The sequence below is a fragment of the Melanerpes formicivorus genome, unplaced genomic scaffold (assembly GCF_026170545.1).
Source record: "Melanerpes formicivorus ecotype bairdi unplaced genomic scaffold, bMelFor1.0.p_v2 SCAF_19, whole genome shotgun sequence".
NCBI lineage: Eukaryota > Metazoa > Chordata > Aves > Piciformes > Picidae > Melanerpes > Melanerpes formicivorus.
The window spans coordinates 14,501,523-14,520,933 of NW_027142371.1; the positions used below are offsets into that span (position 1 = coordinate 14,501,523).

The following is a 19,411-nucleotide window of genomic DNA, read 5'->3' on the forward strand; positions in this document are numbered from 1 at the left end:
GGCTCGCCGCTGCTTCGCTCCTCAGAGAGTCACCGGCCCCGCAGGGCTGCCAGGGGAGGGGCGGTGGGGAGCCGGCGCCGCCATGTTTGTTGAGGGCAGCTGCCGTCGCGCGGGGTATGGGTGGGAATGCTGCGGCCGCCATGTTTGGTGCGGGCAGTGAGGCGGTGGGGCAGGGAAGCCCGGGACGGCTCGGCCCGGTCCCTTCGGTCCTGCCTTTCCGTTTCACGGGCATGCGGGCTTTGCTTGGCCCGAGGGATGCTGCGGGCTCTCCGCCTCACCCCATCCGCCTCCCCTCTCACCGGGGCAGGGGGTGGAGAGGAACGCCCCAAACCCGAGAGGTTTATCAATTCTTTATTGATTACAAAAAGAAGCCTCCAAAGCTGGCACCAGAGCACGGGAGCGACTGGGTTTGTCTCTTTGGGTGAGGGAAACAGAACGGCAGGCCCAGCAGCTAGAAGAGGCAGCAGGCGAGGTTTACCGCAAGCTGACTTCCTCCGCCGCCGCCCCAGCGTTAAACGCCAGCGGTGAGCGGCGGCGGCGAGCGAGGGTACGGAGCGCCCTGCTCCCTGCCCGCCCTGCTCCCTGTCCGCCCTGCTGCGCAGCGCCCTGCTCCCTGTCCGCCCTGCAGCGCAGCGCCCTGCTCCCTGCCCGCCCTGCTCCCTGCCCGCCCTGCAGCGCAGCGCCCTGCTCCCTGCCCCCCCTGCAGCGCAGCCCCCCCCTGCGGGCTCCCACTCCTGCCTCTGGGCCCAGCAGCGGAGCTGTGCCACAGCGGGAGAGGGCTTCCTGGGCTGGGGCTGAGGGAAAGGAAGCACCCAGGACCAGGGCAGGGATTGTCCCCCAGTGCTGGGCGCTGGTGAGGTCACACCTCCCATTCCGAGTTCACTCCAAGAAGGGTAGTGAGGGGCTGGAGTGCGTCCAGAGAAGGGCAACGAAGCTGGAGAACAAAGTCTGGTGAGGAGCAGGTGAGGGAGCTGGGGTTCAGCCTAGCGAAAAGGAGGCTGAGCAGAGACCTTCTGCTTCCTACAGCTCCCTGAAAGGAGGCTGGAGCCAGGTGGGGTTGGGCTCTTCTCCCAAGGAACAAATGGCAGGAGAGGAGGGAACAGTCTCAAGCTGCAGCAGGGGAGGCTGAGGTTGGAGGTGAGGAACAGTTTACTGCAAGAGTGGTCAGGCAGTGGAAGAGGCTGCCCAGGGTAGGGGTAGAGGCCCCAGCTCTGGAGCCTCCCAAAAAGCACTGTGGGAGATGGTGGTGTTGGAGAGAATGAGCTCAGAGGTTTCTTCCAGCCTTCAGGAGCCTATGAGGCTGTGGTTGTAGGAGCTGCCTTGTAAAGCACCATGTCCATACCCAGCCAGGTGATGCAGCACCAGGAAGAGTACTGAGGAGGGAAACCCAGGAGGGTGAGGAGAGGGAGATGTTTTTTGCCATACCTGACATTCAAAGCCCAGGTTCCTGTGGCAGGGATGAGCCAACACCTGGCAGGGATGAGCCAACACAGGCCCAGCTGGGAAGCCACTGGGATTTCCCCAACGTGGACTGGGGGGAAACACAGGCATACAAAAGTATTTCTCCACCACCATCCCAGCTAAAGCACCTACTTCTGCAAATGACCCTGATAAGATCTCAGAGCACTGAAAAGAGTCCTCTGGGTTCTTTCCACTGTAGCTGAAAGAGGCTCAGCTCTGCCCTCGCTCAGGGGGTGCTGCTGGTGTGGGCAAGCAGCCTCCAGCCGGCAGGGCTGCCTCCTGGGCACGCTGGAAGGCACAAGGTTTGGTCCCAGGGTGGTTCTCTCTCCCTCCACCGGCTCCAGAGTGGGGTTGGCCTGAGTGTGGCTTCCTCCTGCTCCTGCTTGCAGCCCAGCAGCACCAGGAGTGCTCAGTCCCGGGCCAGGCTGGCAGAGGAAGGCGAGCGCAGGATGGGGAGGAGCAGGGGTGCCAGCGAGGTGCCCGCTGGCTGCGCCAAGCTCCCTGCCTCACAGCTGCTGCTGGTACTGGCTCTCTGTAGCAGTGAAGAAGTCCTCCAGAATGCTCTGTGTGGACTCAAAGGTTGGTCGATCCTCTGGTTTGGTGTTCCAGCACCTCAGCATGATGGCATAGAGCTCCTCGGGGCAGTTCTCCGTGCGGGGCATCCGGTACCCACGCTCCAGCGCCTTGATCACCTCTGCACTCGACATCCCTGGAGGAGCAGGGCAGGGAATGGCCCAGGGTTTAGCCCTGGTTTGTTTAGAGGCTTTAGCCCTGTTCTGGAGCCCCTGTTACAGGAAGGATCCGGAGGTGCTGGAAGGTGTCCAGAGAAGGGCCACAAGGATGAGCAGAGGGCTGGAGCTGCTCTGCTGTGAGGACAGACTGTCCAGGATGGAGAGGAGAAGGCTCCCAGGAGACCTAATTGTGGCCTTCCAGTGTCTGAAGGGGGCTACAAGAAAGCTGGGGAGGGACTTTTTAGGCTGTCAAGGAGGGATAGGACTGGGGGGAATGGAGCAAAACTAGAAGGGGGGAGATTGAGATTGGATGTGAGGAAGAAGTTGTTCCCCAGGAGGGTGGTGAGAGCCTGGCACAGGCTGCCCAGGGAGGTGGTGGAAGCCTCCTGCCTGGAGGTGTTTGCTCACAGCCACATCCAGCCTGGCTGCAACCTGCTGTGGTGTGAGGTGTCCCTGCCCATGGCAGGGGGGTTGGAACTGGCTGAGCCTTGAGGTCCTTTCCAACCCTGACAGTTCTATGATTTAAAGGCTAAACAAACCCAGCCCCCAAAGGAGCCACCCTCTGGGCAGGGTCACTGGGGAGGGAAGGGCAGTCAGAGGAGTTGGAAGGAGGGAACTCCTGCTCAGGGAAATAAAGGCTCATAGAATGGTGTGGGTGGGGAGGGATGGCCAAAGGTCATGTAGAAGGAGATCCCCTGGTCTGGAAGGTGGAGCAGGTCAGAGGAGGCAGTGCAGCTCTTTACCTGGGTAGGGGATGCGCCCGTAGGTAATGATCTCGGTCAGGAGGATCCCGAAGGACCAGACATCTGATTTGATAGTGAATGATCCATAGTTGATGGCTTCTGGTGCTGTCCATTTAATGGGAAACTTGGCCCCTGGACAAAGGGAGCCGGTGGGAAACGTGAGTTCCAGCCCAACAGCTGAGAAGTGGGCGGTGCAGTGCGGGGAAGGAGAGACAAGCAAGCAGAAGAGGAAGGCCTGAAGTGATGCAAATGAAGGCAGCTTCCCTCATCTGCCTGTTCCCACATCGCTGCCACCACAGTCATGCATTGATAAGTGGCTCTGAGGGGACCCCACCACCCTTCACCATCCCAGAAAGCATCCAGGTGCCCCCAGCAGTCCCCCACCTTCCCGGGCCGTGTACTCGTCGTCCTCAATGACTCGAGCCAGCCCGAAGTCTGCAACCTTGCAGACCAGGGTTGCTGCCACCAGGATGTTGGCAGCTCTCAGGTCTCTGTGGATGTAGTTCCTCTTCTCAAGAAAAGCCATTCCTTCTGCAATCTGCAAAAAGGGGGAAGAGAGGCATGCAAAGAGCCTGTCAGCCAGGGGAGGTTCTCCTCCCCCTCTGCTCTGCCCTGCTGAGGTCACTTCTGCAGTATTGTGTCCAGCTCTGGGCTCCTCAGTTCAAGAGAGACAGGGAACTGCTGGAGAGAGTCCAGAGGAGGCTGCAAAGCTGCTGAGGGGCCTGGAGCAGCTCTGGAAGGAGCAAAGGCTGAGAGCCTGCAGCAGAGCAGCCCCAGAGGGGAGCTGAGCAATGCTCAGCAAGAGCTGAAGGAGCTATGGGGGGCAAGAGGCTGGGGCCAGGCTCTGCTCAGTGGTGCCCAGGGACAGCACAAGGAGCAATGGGCACAGAGTGGCAGCCAGGAGGTTCCCTGAGGAGAAAGTTGTTTGGTGTGAGGGAGCAGAACCCTGGAGCAGGCTGCCCAGAGAGGTTGTGGAGTCTCCTGTGGAGACTTTCCAGCCCTGCCTGGATGTGTTCCTGTGTGAGCTGCCCTTGGTGCCCCTGCTCTGGCAGCAGGGTTGGACTGGAGGATCTCCAGAGGTCCCTTCCAACCTCCACCATTCTGTGATCCTATGAGTCTGGGCAGTGCTTGCACAGGGGTGAAAGGAGCCTGAGTCACAGCAGGAGACAGGGCTGACTCCTGTGTGGGATCCTCTCTCCACGCAGGGAATCCCGTGCTGAAGGGGTCAGGACGCAGCAGGATGCTCTCCATAGCCACAGCTTGGCTCCAAGCGACTCAGCCCCAGCAGGAGCCCCAGCGGACAGCTCATTCCCTGCCTGCTGCTTGCCGAGGGAAGCCCCTCGGCCCCTGCTCCTCAGAAAGCAGGGAGCAGCCCCTCGCAGCCGAGACTGAGGGGTTGCAGGGAGCAGCCCCGGCGGGGCGAGGGCGGCAGAAGCCAGCAGGCAGGGAGCAGATGGTGTGTGTGAGGGAGCAGCCCATCGGCACAGCTGGGATGAGCAGCAAGTGGCCCGGGCTAAGTCCCCAGGGGCTGGGCTCCATCCTGGGTCTCCTGTTGCTCAGGTAGCTCTGGAAATTATTTCATACCAAACTTGGCTCAAAGGGTGCCTGGGTTTGGCCAGCATCTGGGGGCAGTCAGAGGCAGCAGGGACAAGGCACACATGAAGCCAGCTGTGCATCAGCACACTCTGCCCTGCTCACATCCACTCCTGGAAATCCTTGAGCTGCTTGGGTTGGGAAAGCCTCCTGAGAGCATCCAGTCCAACCAGCAGCCCAGCACCACCATGCAGCAAGCCCTGGCCCCAAGTGCCACGGCCACAGGGTTCTTGAACACCTCCAGGGATGGGGACTCCACCACCTCCCTGGGCAGCCTGCTCCAGGGCTCTGCTCCCTCACACCAAACAACTTTCTCCTCATGGAACCTCCTGGTTTCCACTTCGTGCTCAGTGCCCTTTGTTCTGTCCCTGGGCTGGGCCCAGCCTCCTGCCCCCCACAGCTCCTTTAGCTCTTGCTGAGCATTGCTCAGCTCCCCCCTGGGGCTGCTCTTCTGCAGGCTCCCAGCCTTTGCTCCTCCCAGAGCTGCTCCAGGCCCCTCAGCAGCTTTGGAGGCCAGGAGCACCACAGGCACATCCACAAACACGAGCAGCAAACCCAAGCTCTGACCCTCGCCCCTGGACCCCACAGAGCACAGCGGCGCCAGGGGCTGCAGCCGTGGGACAGAACCGTGGTGACCCTTGCAGGACACAGGGTTCACAGCTCCTCAGAGAGCTCAGCCTGGCTAACCCTCTCCCTGCCACCAGGCCCTCTGCAGCTCCAGCAGGGCACTGCCTGGGCACAGCCCAGCTGGCTGCATGCCCCTGATAAGGTGCTAATGAGGAGGAAGCCACCACTTCTCCTTCCCCAGGGAGCTGCTCCCACAGGGGGCTGTGTGGGATGGGGCTGCTGAACAGTGCCCCAGGGAACCTGGCTCCTTCCCAGCATCACTCCCAGTGTCAGCCAGGTCAAGCCAGGCTCCTGACTGGCACTGCCCAGGTCAGTTCCTGGGCTCCTCAGTTCCCCCTCTCACGCTTCCTGAGGGTAAGGGGGAGCTGGGGGAGGTGGTCTCCCTCCTCACCTGGGCAGAGAAGTCGATCAGCCTCGGGAGTGGCTGCCTGTTCCCTTCACCACTCTTGAGGAAATCCAGCAAACTCCCTGTGGGCAGGGAATGGCACCAGGGCTGAGCCTGTGCCCACCCTCGGGCTGGCACAGGGCTCTGGGGAGCTGAGCATCACCCAGCACCGAAGAAACACCCCCGACCCCCCCACCCCCGACCCCACTCGTGTGGGCCAGGCAGAGAGGCTGCTGGGGGTGGGATCCTTGCTGCCTGTCCCCTGGGTGGCAGGAGCCAACCCAGCTCCCAGCAGCTGGCACAGGGCCCACAGCTGAGCCCCGGGATGCAGGGAGGGCTGGATCCTGCCCTCCCTGAGCTGCAGTGACCACCAGCACCTTTCTCCATGAACTCAGTGATGATGTAGATGGGCTCCTCCTTGGTGACCACGGCGTGCAGCTTCACCAGCTTGTCGTGCTGCAGCAGCTTCATCAGGTTTGCCTCCTCCAGGAAGGCAGCCACGGACATGCTGCCTGGCTTCATCGTCTTCACTGCCACCTTGGTGTGCTTGTTGTAGGTAGCTGGGGAGGGGCACCACAGGCCATGCCCAGCCTGCCCAGCCCCCAGGGGGCACTGGGGTCGGGAGCTAAAGCACCCAGTTCTGCAGGTGGAGCTGCTGCATGAGGGCTGGAGAGCAGGCACAGCCCAGGCCCTCAGCAGTCCTGGCATGCAGGCCAGGGTCACCTCCACCCCGTGGGGTCGTGAAATGGTTTGGGTTGGAAGAGAGCCTGAGGAGTCCCTTATCCCAGAGCTGCCAGGGCACCACCCAGCCATGGCCCTCAGCACCACAGCTTTTGAATCCTTCCCTGTGCTCCTCTCCCACAGGTCACTCCCTCCACTTCCTCCCCACCAGCCCTCACCCTTCCTTCTTCACCATCACCTTCCTCTTCCTCCCAGCTGCCTTCCCCTGGCTCTCACCCATCCACACTTCTCCAAACTGCCCAGCTCCCAGCTTCCTCTCCAGCCTCAGCGATTCCCGAGGGATCTCCCAGGCATCCTTCTCCCAGGGCTGCTGTGGTCTGGGCACGCAGCAGGGCTGGGTGAGCCTCTGGCACAGGCCATCCCCCTGTCCTGTGGGCAACACCACGGCCCTCAGCCAGCCTGCCCCACCTGCCGTGCTTCAGAGCAGAGCCCACGGCAGCCTCCACGGCCGTGGGGCATGTCAGGGCACCAGCCTGCCCCGGGAGGGGGAGTCCTGGGCACCGGGGGCATGTGGGGACACTGACCCCTCCGGCATGCTGTGAGAAGGTCCTGGAGCCACTGCTCCTACAGCAGTGACAGGCAGGAGCCCCTCGGCCTCTGCATGCCCCCAGCTGCCCTGCTGAGGCTGGGAGGAGCGGGCACCCCGGGGCTTACCCTGGTAGTGCTGCACCAGCTCCTGCAGCGTTTGGAAGCTGCAGCGTGAGGAGATGTAGAAGCCACCGCTGTCCAGGGTCCGGATCCTGTAGTGCTTCACGGAGCCCCCCTGCACGGTGTCCCCGTCCCGCACCGACAGCGAGTAGCAGCCTGGCCAGGGAGGGGTCAGCTGCCAGCCCCCACTCCGAGGGCACGACCCCCCTGCGCCCAACCAGCTGCAGTGCCACCACCCAGCAGCACCACACCGGCAGCCCCCCCACCCCAAGCGCTAAAAGCAGCCTCGGAGGGGCACATCCCTGTCCCCTCGCTGGGCCTGAACGCAGGACCTCCAGCCGCTACCCCACAGCAAAGCGGAGGCTGGGGAAGCACCTCCTGAGCTCCTCTGCCGGGCGAGAGCGGGCAGCTGCTCCCCAGCCCACGCCACAGACCCCACGCAGACCTTTGGTGGTCTCACTGTCCCGAATCATGAAGGAGCCAACGCGGTTGCCGGGGCCGAGGAGCTGCCGCTCTGCGTCCTTCCTGCTGATGCTCTTGAAAAACCACCTGCGGCAGGAGCCACCGAAAAACACTGCTGGGGAGGGCGAGGGGCAGGAGCCCGGGGGGGCCGGGCGAGGGGCAGGAGCCCGGGGGGGCCGGGCGAGGGGCAGGAGCCCGGGGGGGCCGGGCGAGGGGCAGGAGCCGGGATGGACTCACTCCTCCGTCTCCAGGGAGTCAGCTCGGGCAACGTAGTTGCTGGGGATGAAGCCTTCCCGCCCTGTCACCAGCGACCGCGCTTGCCACCACTCCCCTGACCTGTGCCACAGATGGAGTTGGCTCAGCCTCTGGCACCGGGCGCTGCTGGCTCCCCCTGCGGCAAATTCCAGACAACCTCCCACCAGCCAGGTCCTCGTGAGCCTGCAGGAGCCCCCCAGGCTGGCAGCACTTACTCCTCCAGCACCTTCATCCTCTCCCCCTTCTGGAAGCTCAGGTCCCCAGCGTGCATCCCCTCGTAGTCATAGAGTGCCAGCACCGTGGTGCCCCCTGAGCCTGCAGTGAGAGAGCTCCCTGGGCACCCCTCTCCATGCTGGGGTGCCCAGACACCCCTGCCACACATCAGCAACACCAGCCAGGGCACCTCCAGCACCTGGTGCCTCCATCTTCATCACACCATGGCCGTGTCTGGCCTCTGAGGCAGCCCAGAGGTCACATCCCATGGGAGGGAGGTTGGAGAGGACCCAGGAACGTTCCCCCTGCACACTCCCACCCTGGGCACTCACTTGCAGCCCCCCTCCCCTCCTGTTGTACCTACCATCCTCAGGCGGGGACACAGCCAGGCTGGGGACATGATTGCTCTGGAAAGGACAGAGAGTGCTGCCAGGGGTGGCAGAGACTCCTACCCCGTGGGGGTCTCAGGCTCACCACGGCCCAGGTGCCCAGCTCACCTGGCAGCTCCCACTCACCTTGCTGTTGGGGGCTGTGGGGTCCCTCACGTAGTGGCCCTGGGGGAGGTTGGGGTCAGGGTCAGCTTTTATCACCTTCTCTTGGACCCCAGCTTCCTTTGACTTCATGCAACCCATCCTGCAGCCACAGGAGGGGAAGTTGAGGCTGTTGCAACAGAGGTGAAAGCCCCACTCCAGTCCCTCCCTAACCCCACTCCAGTCCCTCCCTAACCCCCCTCCAGCCCCACTCCCAGCAGCTCCTGCCCACCCCAGCACTGGCACAAGGTGAGTGGCAGCTGCAGGGCACTCAGGTGCCCAGCAAAGTGCACGATGGAGAGAAAAACCTCTCCTGCTGCAGAGAAAGGAGAAGTCACAGGAGGAAAATTCTGGGCAGGCAGCAACCGCTACCATGGAGCAGCTGCCCCAAAAGGCCTTCCCCAGGTGGGGCTGAGGGGCACTGAGCATTGTGGGGGGAGAGAGCAGCTCGGCTCAGGGGAACTCCCATCCCTGAGGAGCTCCCTGGCAGCTCAGAGCCCCCCTGCTGCCATGGGTCACTGCTCTCCAGGCTCCCCAGCTGCTCTGTGCCAGGGTGGAGCTGCCCAGGAGCAGCCAGGGGCACAGGGCAAATGCTCAGCTTTTTCCAGCCCCTGGAGAAACAGCAGCAGGAAAATGAGCTGCAAGAAGCAGTGGGCACAGGGGAACCCACCCCCCACAGCCCCTCAGAGCCCTTCCCATGTCTGAGTGAGACCTCAGTGCAGAGAAGGGAGAAGGTGGAGGTGGTGACAGTGAAGGAGGAAGCTCAGGGCTGAGTGAGGCCCCACAAGGTGCACAGCACCACTGGCCTCATTAGGCAAGCAGCCAGGCACCAGCAGCATCACCTACCCCACTGCCATGGCCCTTGAGGGACCCCAGTGTTGCCTCCCAGCCGCCCCACGGTCACTCATGCCAAACCCTGGGCCAGTCAGTGCCTGTCCCCAGGGCAGAGCAGGAGCAGCCCTGGACTACTTGTTCCCCTCTAGGGGCTCCAGGCTCAGCCCCGGGCTGATCCAAGCTGGCACAGGGCACACCGGTGGGAGCAGCCGGTCCTGGAGCATCCCACTTTGGAGAGCCACGTCCCACAGCCCCGTGGCTGTCCCCAGCCATGGAGACCAGGTGGGATGGGGCAAGCTCATCGGTCCAGAGCAGGGCTGCCTGGGTCCCCATCCCTTCGCTGGCTTTGTCGCCCTGTCCCCTCGTTGCCCCCCCGCTTCGCTGCCCTGTCCTCTCTCTGCCCTGTCCCCCCACGGCCAGGGCAGGTGGTGGCAGGTCCCCGACAGCCCCTGCAAGGCCACTGCCAGGGACGACCTCCCCTGAACTGCACCGTGCACTCCCGGGAGCCCCCGGCGCCACCTCCCCGGGACACCCAGGAGCCGCCGCACCGAGAGGGACCGGCACGGAGACCGACCGAGGCAGCGGCGGCTGTCCCGAGGCACAAACGGACCTCCGGGGCTGCCCGGTACGGGCACCAGGGCTCCTCCCGTCCGACCCCCGCCGCCCTCGGGGCTCAGCGCCCGGCTCGGCTCTTACCTTCTCCGCCGTCCCGGGGCGCGTCCCGGTCCCGCCGCCGGAGCTGCTCCCGTCGCTGCGCTCTACCCGGCTTCACTCCCGCCACCCCGCCCCGGTAACGCCCTCCCGGTAAGGCCCCGCCCCCCGGTACCGGCCCCGCTCCGCCCCCGCCGGTGCTGCATGGCTGGGCGGCTACGGCCGAGACCTCCCGGTACCGATCCCGGAGGATCCGAAAGGGGATGGGAGCAGGGATCCCCCTCACTCACCGAGCAGGACCCCTCCGGTCTCACCGGGACCCCCATGGACAGAACCAGCTTCCGAGGGCTCCTGTGCCCCCTCAGAGTCATCCTGGCCCCCGGGCTGGTTCCTTTGGGGGGCAGTCAGGGGCACGGGGTGAGCCTGGGCTGGGCACGGGGTGAGCCTGGGCTGGCCACGGCATGAGCCTGGCTCTGTGTCCCAGGGAAGGCAAAAGAAACCCTGTGGGTGGTGCAGGGCGTGGGGGGTGTCCCCCCAGCTTGAAGGGGCCTTGGGGGTCCGAGGGCTTCACTGTGTCTCTCCTGGCCCTGGTGTTCCTGTGCCTAACGTGTCCCCCCCAGGCGTTTTCCCAGCCCCTCCCTGCTCCACTCAGCCTCTGCTCTGCTTTGACTCAGAGCATTCCTGAAGTGGGGCTGGGGCCGGCAAAGGGACCTGTGGCTCCTCCCTGACACTGGCCACCATGGGTGGCTCAGGAGTGGCTCAGGAAGTGGTGAGCATCTCCGGGAGCATTTGCATATGCAAATTTTTATGAAGCAAAGATTAATTGTTGCAGGCAGCCCCCAGCATCTGCAGAACCATGCACAGGCCCCTGCCAAGGGACAGGGGCTGGGGGACATCAGCCAGGAACCGGCTGGCCAGAGGACAGTGGCTGGGGAACACTGGCAAGAGGACAGTGGTTGGGGGCTACTGGCCAGTGGCCATCATCATGGGACACCAGGCAAGGGACCCTGGCCAGAGGAGAGCTGCTGCAGGCCATCAGCCTGGGGACCCTGGCCATGGGACATTGGCTGGGGAGCAGTGGGGGGAGCCAGGGACATCACTCCTGGGAACTGGGGGCTTCTGACAGCAGCGTGGCTGGTGTCTCAGTGGCCCCCAGCCCCCACTCCCCACACCAGTGGCTCCCCTGCATTACTCTGAGCTCTCTGGGGTGCCACACTGCCAGGAGCATCCCCCCGAGGCCAGCCTGAATCAGGGAGAGACCTGCATGTGGCAGTGGGGTGGACAGGGTGCACAGAGCGCCTGGCAGGACTGCAGGCAGCCTCCCCAGCCCAGCTTGTCCCCAGCCCAGCTTGTCCCCAGCCCAGCTTGTCCCCACCCCAGCAGCCCTCCCACCCTGGCTCCTCCTTTCCCCAGGATCTGCTCCACTCCCTGCACTGGCATTTAATTGCAATCCACAGAAATTCATCACATGGCACTGCCAGCCGGAGAGGTCCCCCCAGCCATGGCTGTCCTGCGATGCCATCAGCCCTGCCCAGAGCTGCCAGGACAGTGCAGAGCCCCTGTCCCCTCCTGTGGTGCCAAAGGAGGGGATTCCTCCCCATTTCCAGGCACCAGGGCAGAGCTGGGCACCTGGTGAGTCTGAGCTCGGAGGTGCCCACCGTGGCATTGAGCTGCTGGAGCATGTCCAAAGCTAGAGAAGGTCTGGAGAAGAGGTCTGGTGAGGAGGCACCTGGGGTCGTTTAGTCCAGAGAAGAGGAGGCTGAGGGAGACCTCACTGCTCTCTACCACTCCCTGAAAGGAGGTTGGAGCCAGATGGGGCTTGGTCTCTTCTCCTTAGTACCAGGTGATATAACGAGAGGAAATGGCCTCAAGTTGCACCAGGGAAGGTTTAGGTTGGAGATGAGGAAAGATTTCTTTGCTGCAAGAGTGGTCAGGGGCTGGCCCAGGCTGCCCAGGGAGGTGGTGGAGTCCCCAGCCCTGGAGGTGCTCAAGAAGAGTGTGGCCATGGCACCTGGGGACTGGATGCTCTCAGAAGGCTTTCCCAGCCCAAGCGGTTCTATGGTTCGATGTTGGTGAGCAGCGAGAGGACTGCTGGGCTTCTGAGCTCTCTCACAGGTAGTTGTCTTCTTCCTCCTCCTCCTCTTCATCCCTGGCCAGCGCCTCGATGTCGTGGGTGATGTCGGTGATGATGCGGTTGAAGGACTCCGCCTCGGAGCGCAGGGAGGCGCTGTCGTAGCTGCGCACGGCCGAGGCCGAGGTGTTGCTCATGCTGCGCTTGATGCGGCCGAAGCTGTCGGTCAGGATCCCACCCTCCCGGATCCCGATGCTCTCCAGGAAGGTCTCGAAGTACCCAATGTCTTGGTCGGGGATGAAGGGCCTCATCCCTGCCACGGGCACCGCAAGCCGTGGGGTCAGCCCGGCCGGGGTGGGCAGCACTGCCAGCCCCACCTGCCGCTTCCGTGGGGGCGCATCTCATCCTGTCCCCACCGAGCTGCGGAACCCCCACCCACCCCCCAGCGTCCCCCGGCAGCGGTACCCCATGCCCAGGGTGACGCGGGGGCAGAGGGTGGGCAGTGTGGGAACCCAGACACTCACCCAGCAGGAGGAACTTCCTGCGGTCCCCGTAGAGGCGGAGCAGCTCCGCGCAGTACTCCTGCACCGGCGTGCCCAGGCGGTACTCGCGCAGCAGCAGGGCGAACTGCTGGATCTCCTGCGGCGACAGCTTGTTGCGCAGCTGGGGTGGCACGGGGACGGCTCAGGCTCGGGGGCATCGGTGGCACGCAGCCCCATCCCCCCGCTCTGTGCCCTACCAGCTGGTGGGGAGCTCAGACCTGCCCACTGTGCCCCATTCACATCCATTGGCACAGAGAAGGGCTCCCTGCCCTTCGCCATGGCTGCACTCTCACCATGCCCACACTGTCCCCATGCCTGCACTGTCACCATGCCCACACCATCTCCATGCCTACACCACCACCATGCCTGCACTCCCATGCCCACATTGTCCCCATGCCCACACTGTCACTATGCCCACATCATCCCCGTGCCCACACCATCCCTGCGCCCACACCGTCCCCGTGCCCACATCATCCCCGTGCCCACACCATCCCTGCGCCCACACCATCCCTGTGCCCACACCATCCCTGTGCCCGCACCGTCACCATGTATTCCTGCAGCTGCTCCAGCCCTGTGCCACTCTGGTCGCTGCCGCTGCAGGCAGTGGCCAGGCTGTGGTGGGACCGGTGGAAGGAGGGCGAGGAGGTGCCACTGTAATAAGCCTCGAAGGTCTCATGGGAGCCATTGCTGCAGGAGGATGGGGGTCAGCATGCCCTGGCACGCCCCTGTGTGCCCGGCTGGCCCCTGCCGCCGCACAGCACCCACTGTTAGGCAGGTCTAGGGCATCTCTGCAGCAGGGATGGGCACCCATGTGGGTGCAGGGGCACCCACCCCAGAGCCGTGGCAGTTACCCTGTGATCCACCTCGGGACAGGGGCACCCACCCCAGTGCAGGGGCACCCAGTGGGGTGAAGGGCACCCAGTGGGGTGAAGGGCACCCTGAGGGGCCCAGACTCACAAGGAGCTGCAGCAGCTGAAGTCTGCATCGTAGCCATAGGTCCCATCTGTGCGGCAGCTGTCGCCTGGGGAGGGAGGAATGAGGTCTGCCAGCGGGGCCAAGGCTCTGCCACGGCACCTGATGCCCACGCTGTGCCCACACACCCCATGCCACCCCACTCGGTGTCCCCAGGCCCGCCCCTGGCTACTCACTCCTGCTGGAGAGCCAGGGCCGGGTGGGTGTGGAGGTGTAGTGGTACCCGGCCCGGTCCACGCACTCGATGCTCTGGTCCCCGTAGATGATCTGGAAGACCTGGCAGATGAGGGCACAGGACTCCTCACCAGCGTCCTGCAGGGGCAAGGAGGGAGCGTGGGCAGGTGGGTGGCTGCTGCTTGGTGGCCGTGAGCCAGCAGGGGGGCACAAAGAATCAGAGAACTCTTTTGGTTGGAGGAGGCTTTTGAGCCCGCCCAGTCCAACCCTTCTCTGACTGCCCAGGCTGGTGCCATGCCCCTCAGCACCACATCTGCCTGCCTTTGAAGTGCCTCCAGGGGTGGGGATCCAGCCACCCCCCTGGGCAGCCTGTGCCAGGCTTTGACAACCCTTTCAAGGTAGAAGCTCCTTCTAATGCCCAACCTAAACCTCCCCTGGGGCACCCTGAGGCCATTTCTTCTCATCTTGTCTAGGGAGAAGTGCCCAACCCTCTCCTGGCTCCAGCCTCCCTTCAGGGAGCTGCACCAAGCCAGAAGGTCTCCCCTCAGCCTCCTCTTCTCCAGGCTGAAGGCCCCCAGGTCCCTCAGCTGCTCCTCATGACCCTTCCCCGGACCCTCTCAAGCACCCACGTGCCAGCAGGTGGGCACATGCCACGTCCACTCACCCTGTTGGGCACGGCAAGGATGATGAGGTTGGAGTAGGCATCAGGACAAGGCTCCTGGGGGTCCAGAGGGTTGCTGCCAGCGTGCCGCCGCTCCCAGCTGCCGAAGCCGGTGCCACGCTCCCAGCTGCCACCCGCGGTGCCAGCTCTCCTCCTCTCCCAGCTGCCGCCGCAGGGCTGCCGCCGCTCCCAGCTGCCCGAGGGCCTCCCCCGCTGCCTCCTCTCCCAGCTGCCACCCCGCCGCCGCTCCAGGCTGCCTCCCTGCCGGGCCTCCTGCCCGCCCCGAGCCACCCTCCAGTCCAGGCTGCAGATGGTGTGGCGCCGCTCCATGGCGCCCCCCAGCCGCCCGCCCTCCGGCCACGACCCCCCCGGACGCTTCTTGTCGGGGAAGGCTTCTGGCAGGCCAAGTGGAGCCATCTCGGGGTGCGCTCCGGCGGGCACGGGGTCCACTCCCAGGCCTGGGGCAGCGACAAGAGACCAGGCATCAGTCTGGTGCCTAGCCCCTGCCCTGGCTGCCCGCCGGTGGGGGTGATGGGGTGGGGAAGGGGCAGCCCCGCTGGGTTGGACGCAGTGGGGCTGGGGCAGGGGGATGAGGGACAGTGGGGCAGGGGATTAGGAACCTGCTCCACGTGCAGATGGAGCCCAGCCTGGTGCAGTTCCCTCCCCAGGGACCCTGCCTGCAGCTGGCAGCTGAGCCCCAGTTTGCTGATCAAAGCACCAGAGCCCAGCACCCCCCCGGGAATCCATGCGGGGTGGGGGGGGACAGGCACGGGGGTCACCTCCAGGCGCCTCTCCTCCTGCCATTAAAGGCAATTTGGGCTGGGAGCACAGCTGGGACCTGCCTCCGGCTCCCCTCCAGCCCTGGAGGCAGCACCAACTTTTGTGCCCAGCTCCTGCTGCCTCCCCAGCTGGACGCACAGCATCCCCCCCAGCACCCTTCAGGCTCCAGCCCCTCATGCCCTGGGGGTCCCGAGGTGCTCGGGGCTGGCTGTGAGCCTAGCTGGTGACCCTGCCCGGGTGCCCACACCGGTTTTGAGGATGAGGAGGTGCAGGGCGTCGTCGCGCAGGTAGGAGGCGGCGGCGATCTCATGGGTGGGGATGCGCAGGATCAGTTCCTCGTTGTCGCGCCAGGTGAGCAGCAGGCAGCGGGCAGAGAGGCTGAGGATGCTGTCCTGCTCGGGTGTCGTCTGCAGGGGCAGCTCCTTCAGCTGCTGCAGGGACACAGAGCGTGTGCCAGGCACTTGGGGCACCCAGCAGTGGAGGGGTGGCACATCTGGTGACCACCCTTTGGACAGAACCCAGGGGAACCTCAAGGAGTGGGGACCCCTCTTACCCTGGCTGTATCCAGCAGCTGCAGCACCTCATCACGGCTGGAGGGGTTCAGGGAGGATGTCACCCACGTCAGGTGGCCTAAAAACTGAGAGGGGACAAGCCCAGGGTGGCTGGGAGGGGCTGGCCCTATGGCCCAGAGCCCTCCCTGGAGCACCCACATCCCCAAGGGCAGGATGCTCCTCCCTGGCTGTGCAGGGAGAACCTGCAGTGGGGGTTGTCCCTGCACCCCCAGCCCACTGTCCATGCAATGGGGATTGTCCCTGCACCCCCAGCCTACGGTCCCTGAACCCCCAGCCCACCACCCCCCTCCGTGGGTGACTGCTTTGGAAGAGAGGGGACCAGGACCCTCCTGACCTCCATGGTTGGTGGCTCTCAGCATGGAGTGGTGGCTCCAGGTCCCCCTCCCCAAGCCAAGCAGGGACCTTGGGCATCAGGGAGGAGCCCCCCTCCCCCTTTACCTTCACCTCCTTCTCCACGTAGTCGTGCAGCAGGATCTGGGGGTCGATCAGGTAGTCGGGGGGGTAGAGGGGCACGGAGTGCAGCGGGCGCCGGTAGACGCTGCCGCGGGGGGCGGGCCGCCGCGCAGCCTTGGGGAACACCAGGCGCTTGATGGGCGACACGAAGCCCTGGCAGCCAGAACGGGCACGGGAGCAGCTCAGCGCCGGGCACACGCACACACAGGCCCCGCAGGCAGCTCCCTGCTCCCTGACCCCCGCTTTGCACCGGCTGCGGGAGGGCAGCTGGAGGGGATGTGGGGTCCTGGTGTCCCCGCGCATCTCGCCCGCTCCCACCTTCCCTCCAGCCCCCCCGGGACACCGGCCCCAGCCCCACGCACCTTCTTCCCCTTCTTGGCCTCGTCGTCCATGGTGGGGGCCCCCAGTACAGCTGCCTCCCAGTGCAGCTGCTTCCCAGTGCGGCCACCCCCACCAACCCGCTCGGCGCCGCGACCTTTTCCTGTGTCGGAAACTCCACCAGGATGGGCTGGGATGTGAGTTCCTGCCGCTCCTGGGGGTGCTGGGACTGGGCTCGGCTGGGACTAGATCGGTGCTGAGCTGGAGCTTGGGCTGGGACTGGATTGGTGCGGGGTAGGAGCTTGGGCTGAGGCTGGGCAGAAGCTGGGGCTGAAGTAGACCAGGATGGGACTGGGGATGGCCACAGGGCCCAGCTGCAGAGCAGCCCCTGCCCCTCATTGGCTCCATGACCCCACACCAGCCCCTGCCCCTCACTGCCCCAGTGCCCCTCACTGGCTCCATGACCCCACACCAGCCCCTGCCCCTCACTGCCCCATGCTCCCCACCGTGACCCCACACCAGCCCCATCCTCCCTGAGCAGCACTGGGGTCTCCAACCCTCACTGCTCCTATCCTGCCCACTTGAGGCCCCGGCACGGGCGGTGACGCTGGCAGGACCTCATGCAGCAGCACCCAAGCACCCCGTCCCCACGGCCACCCAAGGAGCCCAAGCCCTCCAAGGGTCTGGGCACGAATCAAGGCTCCTGGCAGGGTGGGGGCTGGCCCGGCAGCGGCCATGTCCGGCCGGGTCCAGCGGCTTCCTCCTTGGCACAGATCCTGCCCGCACACCCTTTCCTTGCCAGGGCCACCAGCACCAGGGCCAGCAGCAGCCAGGGCCACCACCACCGCCCTGCTGCAGCCAGCCCGCTCCGCCTCCCAGCATCTCCGGTCCCGCCAGGACAGAGGAAGAGAGGGACGAGGGGGAGGAGGGGGACGAGGGGCCAGGGGCCGGGGCGTGAGCCGGGCAAGGAGGGACCCCCGCGGGCAGAGCTTATTGAAATGAATTTAATAATTAATTATCTCATGTTGCAGCAAAATTAAAAATATACAAAAAGTTTGTGGTATACAAAAAAGTCTCGGTCCGGCCCCCGGCCCCGCTCGCCCCTCCCCCGCCCACGCCGAGGGTCCCGGAGAAGAAGGTGGCACACAGAGTATTTACAGTACGTGACAGCGGCTGCTAGCTCCCGGCGCTAAAGGGGGGGGACCAGGGACGTGGCTGATACACCCCCCCCGGGCAGCCCCTCCCCCCGGGAAGGAACAGCCCCGGCCCAAACCGCTCCTCACTCCCTGAAGCCAGGGCAGCTCTGCTGCCACCCCAGGCACAGCATCCCCAGGGGCCAGGACCCTCCTCCCCGCCGGGAGCCGGAGCGCCTCCAGAGCTCCCCCATGCCGCGGTGCCCGGCTTGGCCCCCGGTCGTGCCCCCTCCCCGTGGTCAGGTGTCACCATCCTGGTGCTGCCGCTGGCATCGGGCCACTGGGTTCGGCTTCCCCTGTGGCGCAGGCTGGGGGGGTGGCAGCAGGGTGGCTAAATCTGTGCTCGGGGGGCCCATGGCTGTCACCCAGACCCACACGTGGCCGGGGTCCCCACACCGAGCAGGGCAGCACCGCGGGACAGGGGATGGTGTGGGGAGCCCTGCCCCGGAGCAGCCCAGGGCTGAGGGTACCGTGGCTTGAGTGCATAGAAAAGTGTCCCTCTGTCCCGCTGGCATGTCCCCGGGGTCCCCACGCCAGCCCCGGGGGTGAAGGGCAGCAGGGGGAGCGCAGATCACCCCAACTGATGGCTCGTCCCTGCCCTCGGGGAGGGGACAGAGGGGGAGCCCAGAGCAGCCACCTCCTGCTGCCATCTGGTCCCCACACGACCTCTCCCCATCCCTAGTGGCTTCAGAGCTCCACGAGTGGGACTCAGTGAGGGCCCAGCCCAGCTTCCCCAGCAGCTACCCCGCGACCTTCCCTGAGGAAAAGATTCCCCCTCGCAGAGCAGAGACCTCCCCCGGAGCCACCCCACACCTGGCACTGCCCCCAGCGCGGTTGGCACCCACCGCCGGTGCCCGCCCGTTACTGCCAGGGAAGGAGTGGGGGGCGTGGGGCACTGCCCAGCCCCAGTCACGCTCTGGACCCTCCTCCAGAAGGCTTTCTGAGGCTTCCAGTTAGCACCAGTTAGCACCAGTGACCCCAGCAACGCCCCCCCCCAGCCTGCCGCCGCCGCAGCGCTCTAGCTACAGAGAAATGGGAAAGAAAAAACCCAGCGCGATGCCACCAACGCCACACCCGCTGCTCACCCCAGCCATGCCCCGGGGCTGGGCACCCGCCCTGGCACAGCGGGCAGCAGCAAGAGCCGTTCCCAGGGGCAGCCCCCCGGCGTGAGCCCTTCTGGCGGCTGGCACGGTGCCTTGTGCCATGCCTCATGTGGTGCCCCCACGGCACCCGGGGCTGGTGGTTCTGCCCAGGCTCCTCAGCCCTGGGCAGGGCTTGGCACCATGGCACCCTGTGGGGCAACTTGGGGGGGCACAGGGGGTGCAGGGAAGGCACAGGGGCCATGGGTGCATGGCTGGGGCGCCCCACAGCTCCCCTGCCCCACAGAGCCCTGCCAGCCCCCTGCACATACACACACAGAGGGCACCCCCCACGGGACACGCCTGGCACCAGGGGGCACAGGGTACATTCAGCACAGCCCTTTGGGTCCAGGCAGGACCAGGGACACATTCAGACCCGAAGCCCAGGGGCAGGCAGGAGCAGGCAGGGACTGGCAGGAAGGAGGCAGGGCAGGATCCCAGTCAGGTTTACAGTGGGGAGCTGGAAGGGGATGATGCCCATGGTGGGGTGAATGGAAACGCTCCTGGATGGGAAGAGATGCCCAACCAAGAAGGGGAGAAGGGGGGGCGTGGGTGTGGGGGGGTGAATCCCACTTTGAAAAGCCCTGGGAACAGCGGTGACCCCACATGACCCCCCTGCACCAGTGCCAGCCAAGGCCCTGCCCTGCACCAGTGCCAGCCAA

The 19,411-nt window shown here is 65.1% G+C and overlaps 2 protein-coding genes across 3 annotated transcripts; both read right to left on the minus strand.

Moving 5' to 3' along the window:
- Positions 1-718: 718 nt before the first annotated feature.
- Positions 719-9,990, minus strand: HCK (HCK proto-oncogene, Src family tyrosine kinase). Its single transcript, XM_068150208.1, has 13 exons — positions 9,920-9,990; positions 8,375-8,492; positions 8,224-8,266; positions 7,862-7,961; positions 7,629-7,727; positions 7,375-7,478; positions 6,936-7,085; positions 6,498-6,650; positions 5,918-6,100; positions 5,547-5,623; positions 3,320-3,473; positions 2,936-3,067; positions 719-2,170 (listed from the first exon to the last, which is right to left on the minus strand). Exons 2-13 carry the CDS (start codon positions 8,489-8,491, stop codon positions 1,968-1,970), a joined length of 1,515 nt encoding a protein of 504 aa, XP_068006309.1. The 5' UTR covers position 8,492; positions 9,920-9,990; the 3' UTR covers positions 719-1,967.
- Positions 9,991-11,298: 1,308 nt separating this feature from the next.
- CCM2L (CCM2 like scaffold protein) lies at positions 11,299-16,648 on the minus strand. Of its 2 annotated transcripts, none has more exons than XM_068150413.1 (10): positions 16,462-16,648; positions 16,085-16,252; positions 15,628-15,711; positions 15,322-15,481; positions 14,298-14,752; positions 13,636-13,771; positions 13,445-13,508; positions 13,027-13,174; positions 12,470-12,608; positions 11,299-12,258 (listed from the first exon to the last, which is right to left on the minus strand). In XM_068150413.1, the coding sequence occupies exons 1-10, from the start codon at positions 16,489-16,491 to the stop codon at positions 11,984-11,986; spliced, it is 1,659 nt and encodes a 552-aa protein (XP_068006514.1). In that variant the 5' UTR covers positions 16,492-16,648; the 3' UTR covers positions 11,299-11,983. The 2 variants fall into 2 exon arrangements, with proteins under 2 accessions (XP_068006514.1, XP_068006513.1); XM_068150412.1 differs by having other exon boundaries at positions 15,322-15,505.
- Positions 16,649-19,411: the final 2,763 nt, after the last annotated feature.

Bases quoted from the DNA above. Each gene is read 5' to 3' on its own strand.
- HCK (XM_068150208.1), bottom strand. From the start codon at position 8,491: ATGGGTTGCATGAAGTCAAAGGAAGCTGGGGTCCAAGAGAAGGTGATA. The intron at 7,962-8,223 runs GTAGGTACAACA...CTCTCACTGCAG, and splicing joins TGTGTCCCCGCCTGAGGATG to GCTCAGGGGGCACCACGGTG. The intron at 3,068-3,319 runs GTGGGGGACTGC...CCCTTTGTCCAG, and splicing joins CGAGTACACGGCCCGGGAAG to GGGCCAAGTTTCCCATTAAA.
- CCM2L (XM_068150412.1), bottom strand. From the start codon at position 16,491: ATGGACGACGAGGCCAAGAAGGGGAAGAAG. The intron at 15,506-15,627 runs GTAAGAGGGGTC...GTGTCCCTGCAG, and splicing joins AGCTGCTGGATACAGCCAGG to CAGCTGAAGGAGCTGCCCCT. The intron at 13,509-13,635 runs GTGAGTAGCCAG...CTCCCTCCCCAG, and splicing joins GCCCTGGCTCTCCAGCAGGA to GCGACAGCTGCCGCACAGAT.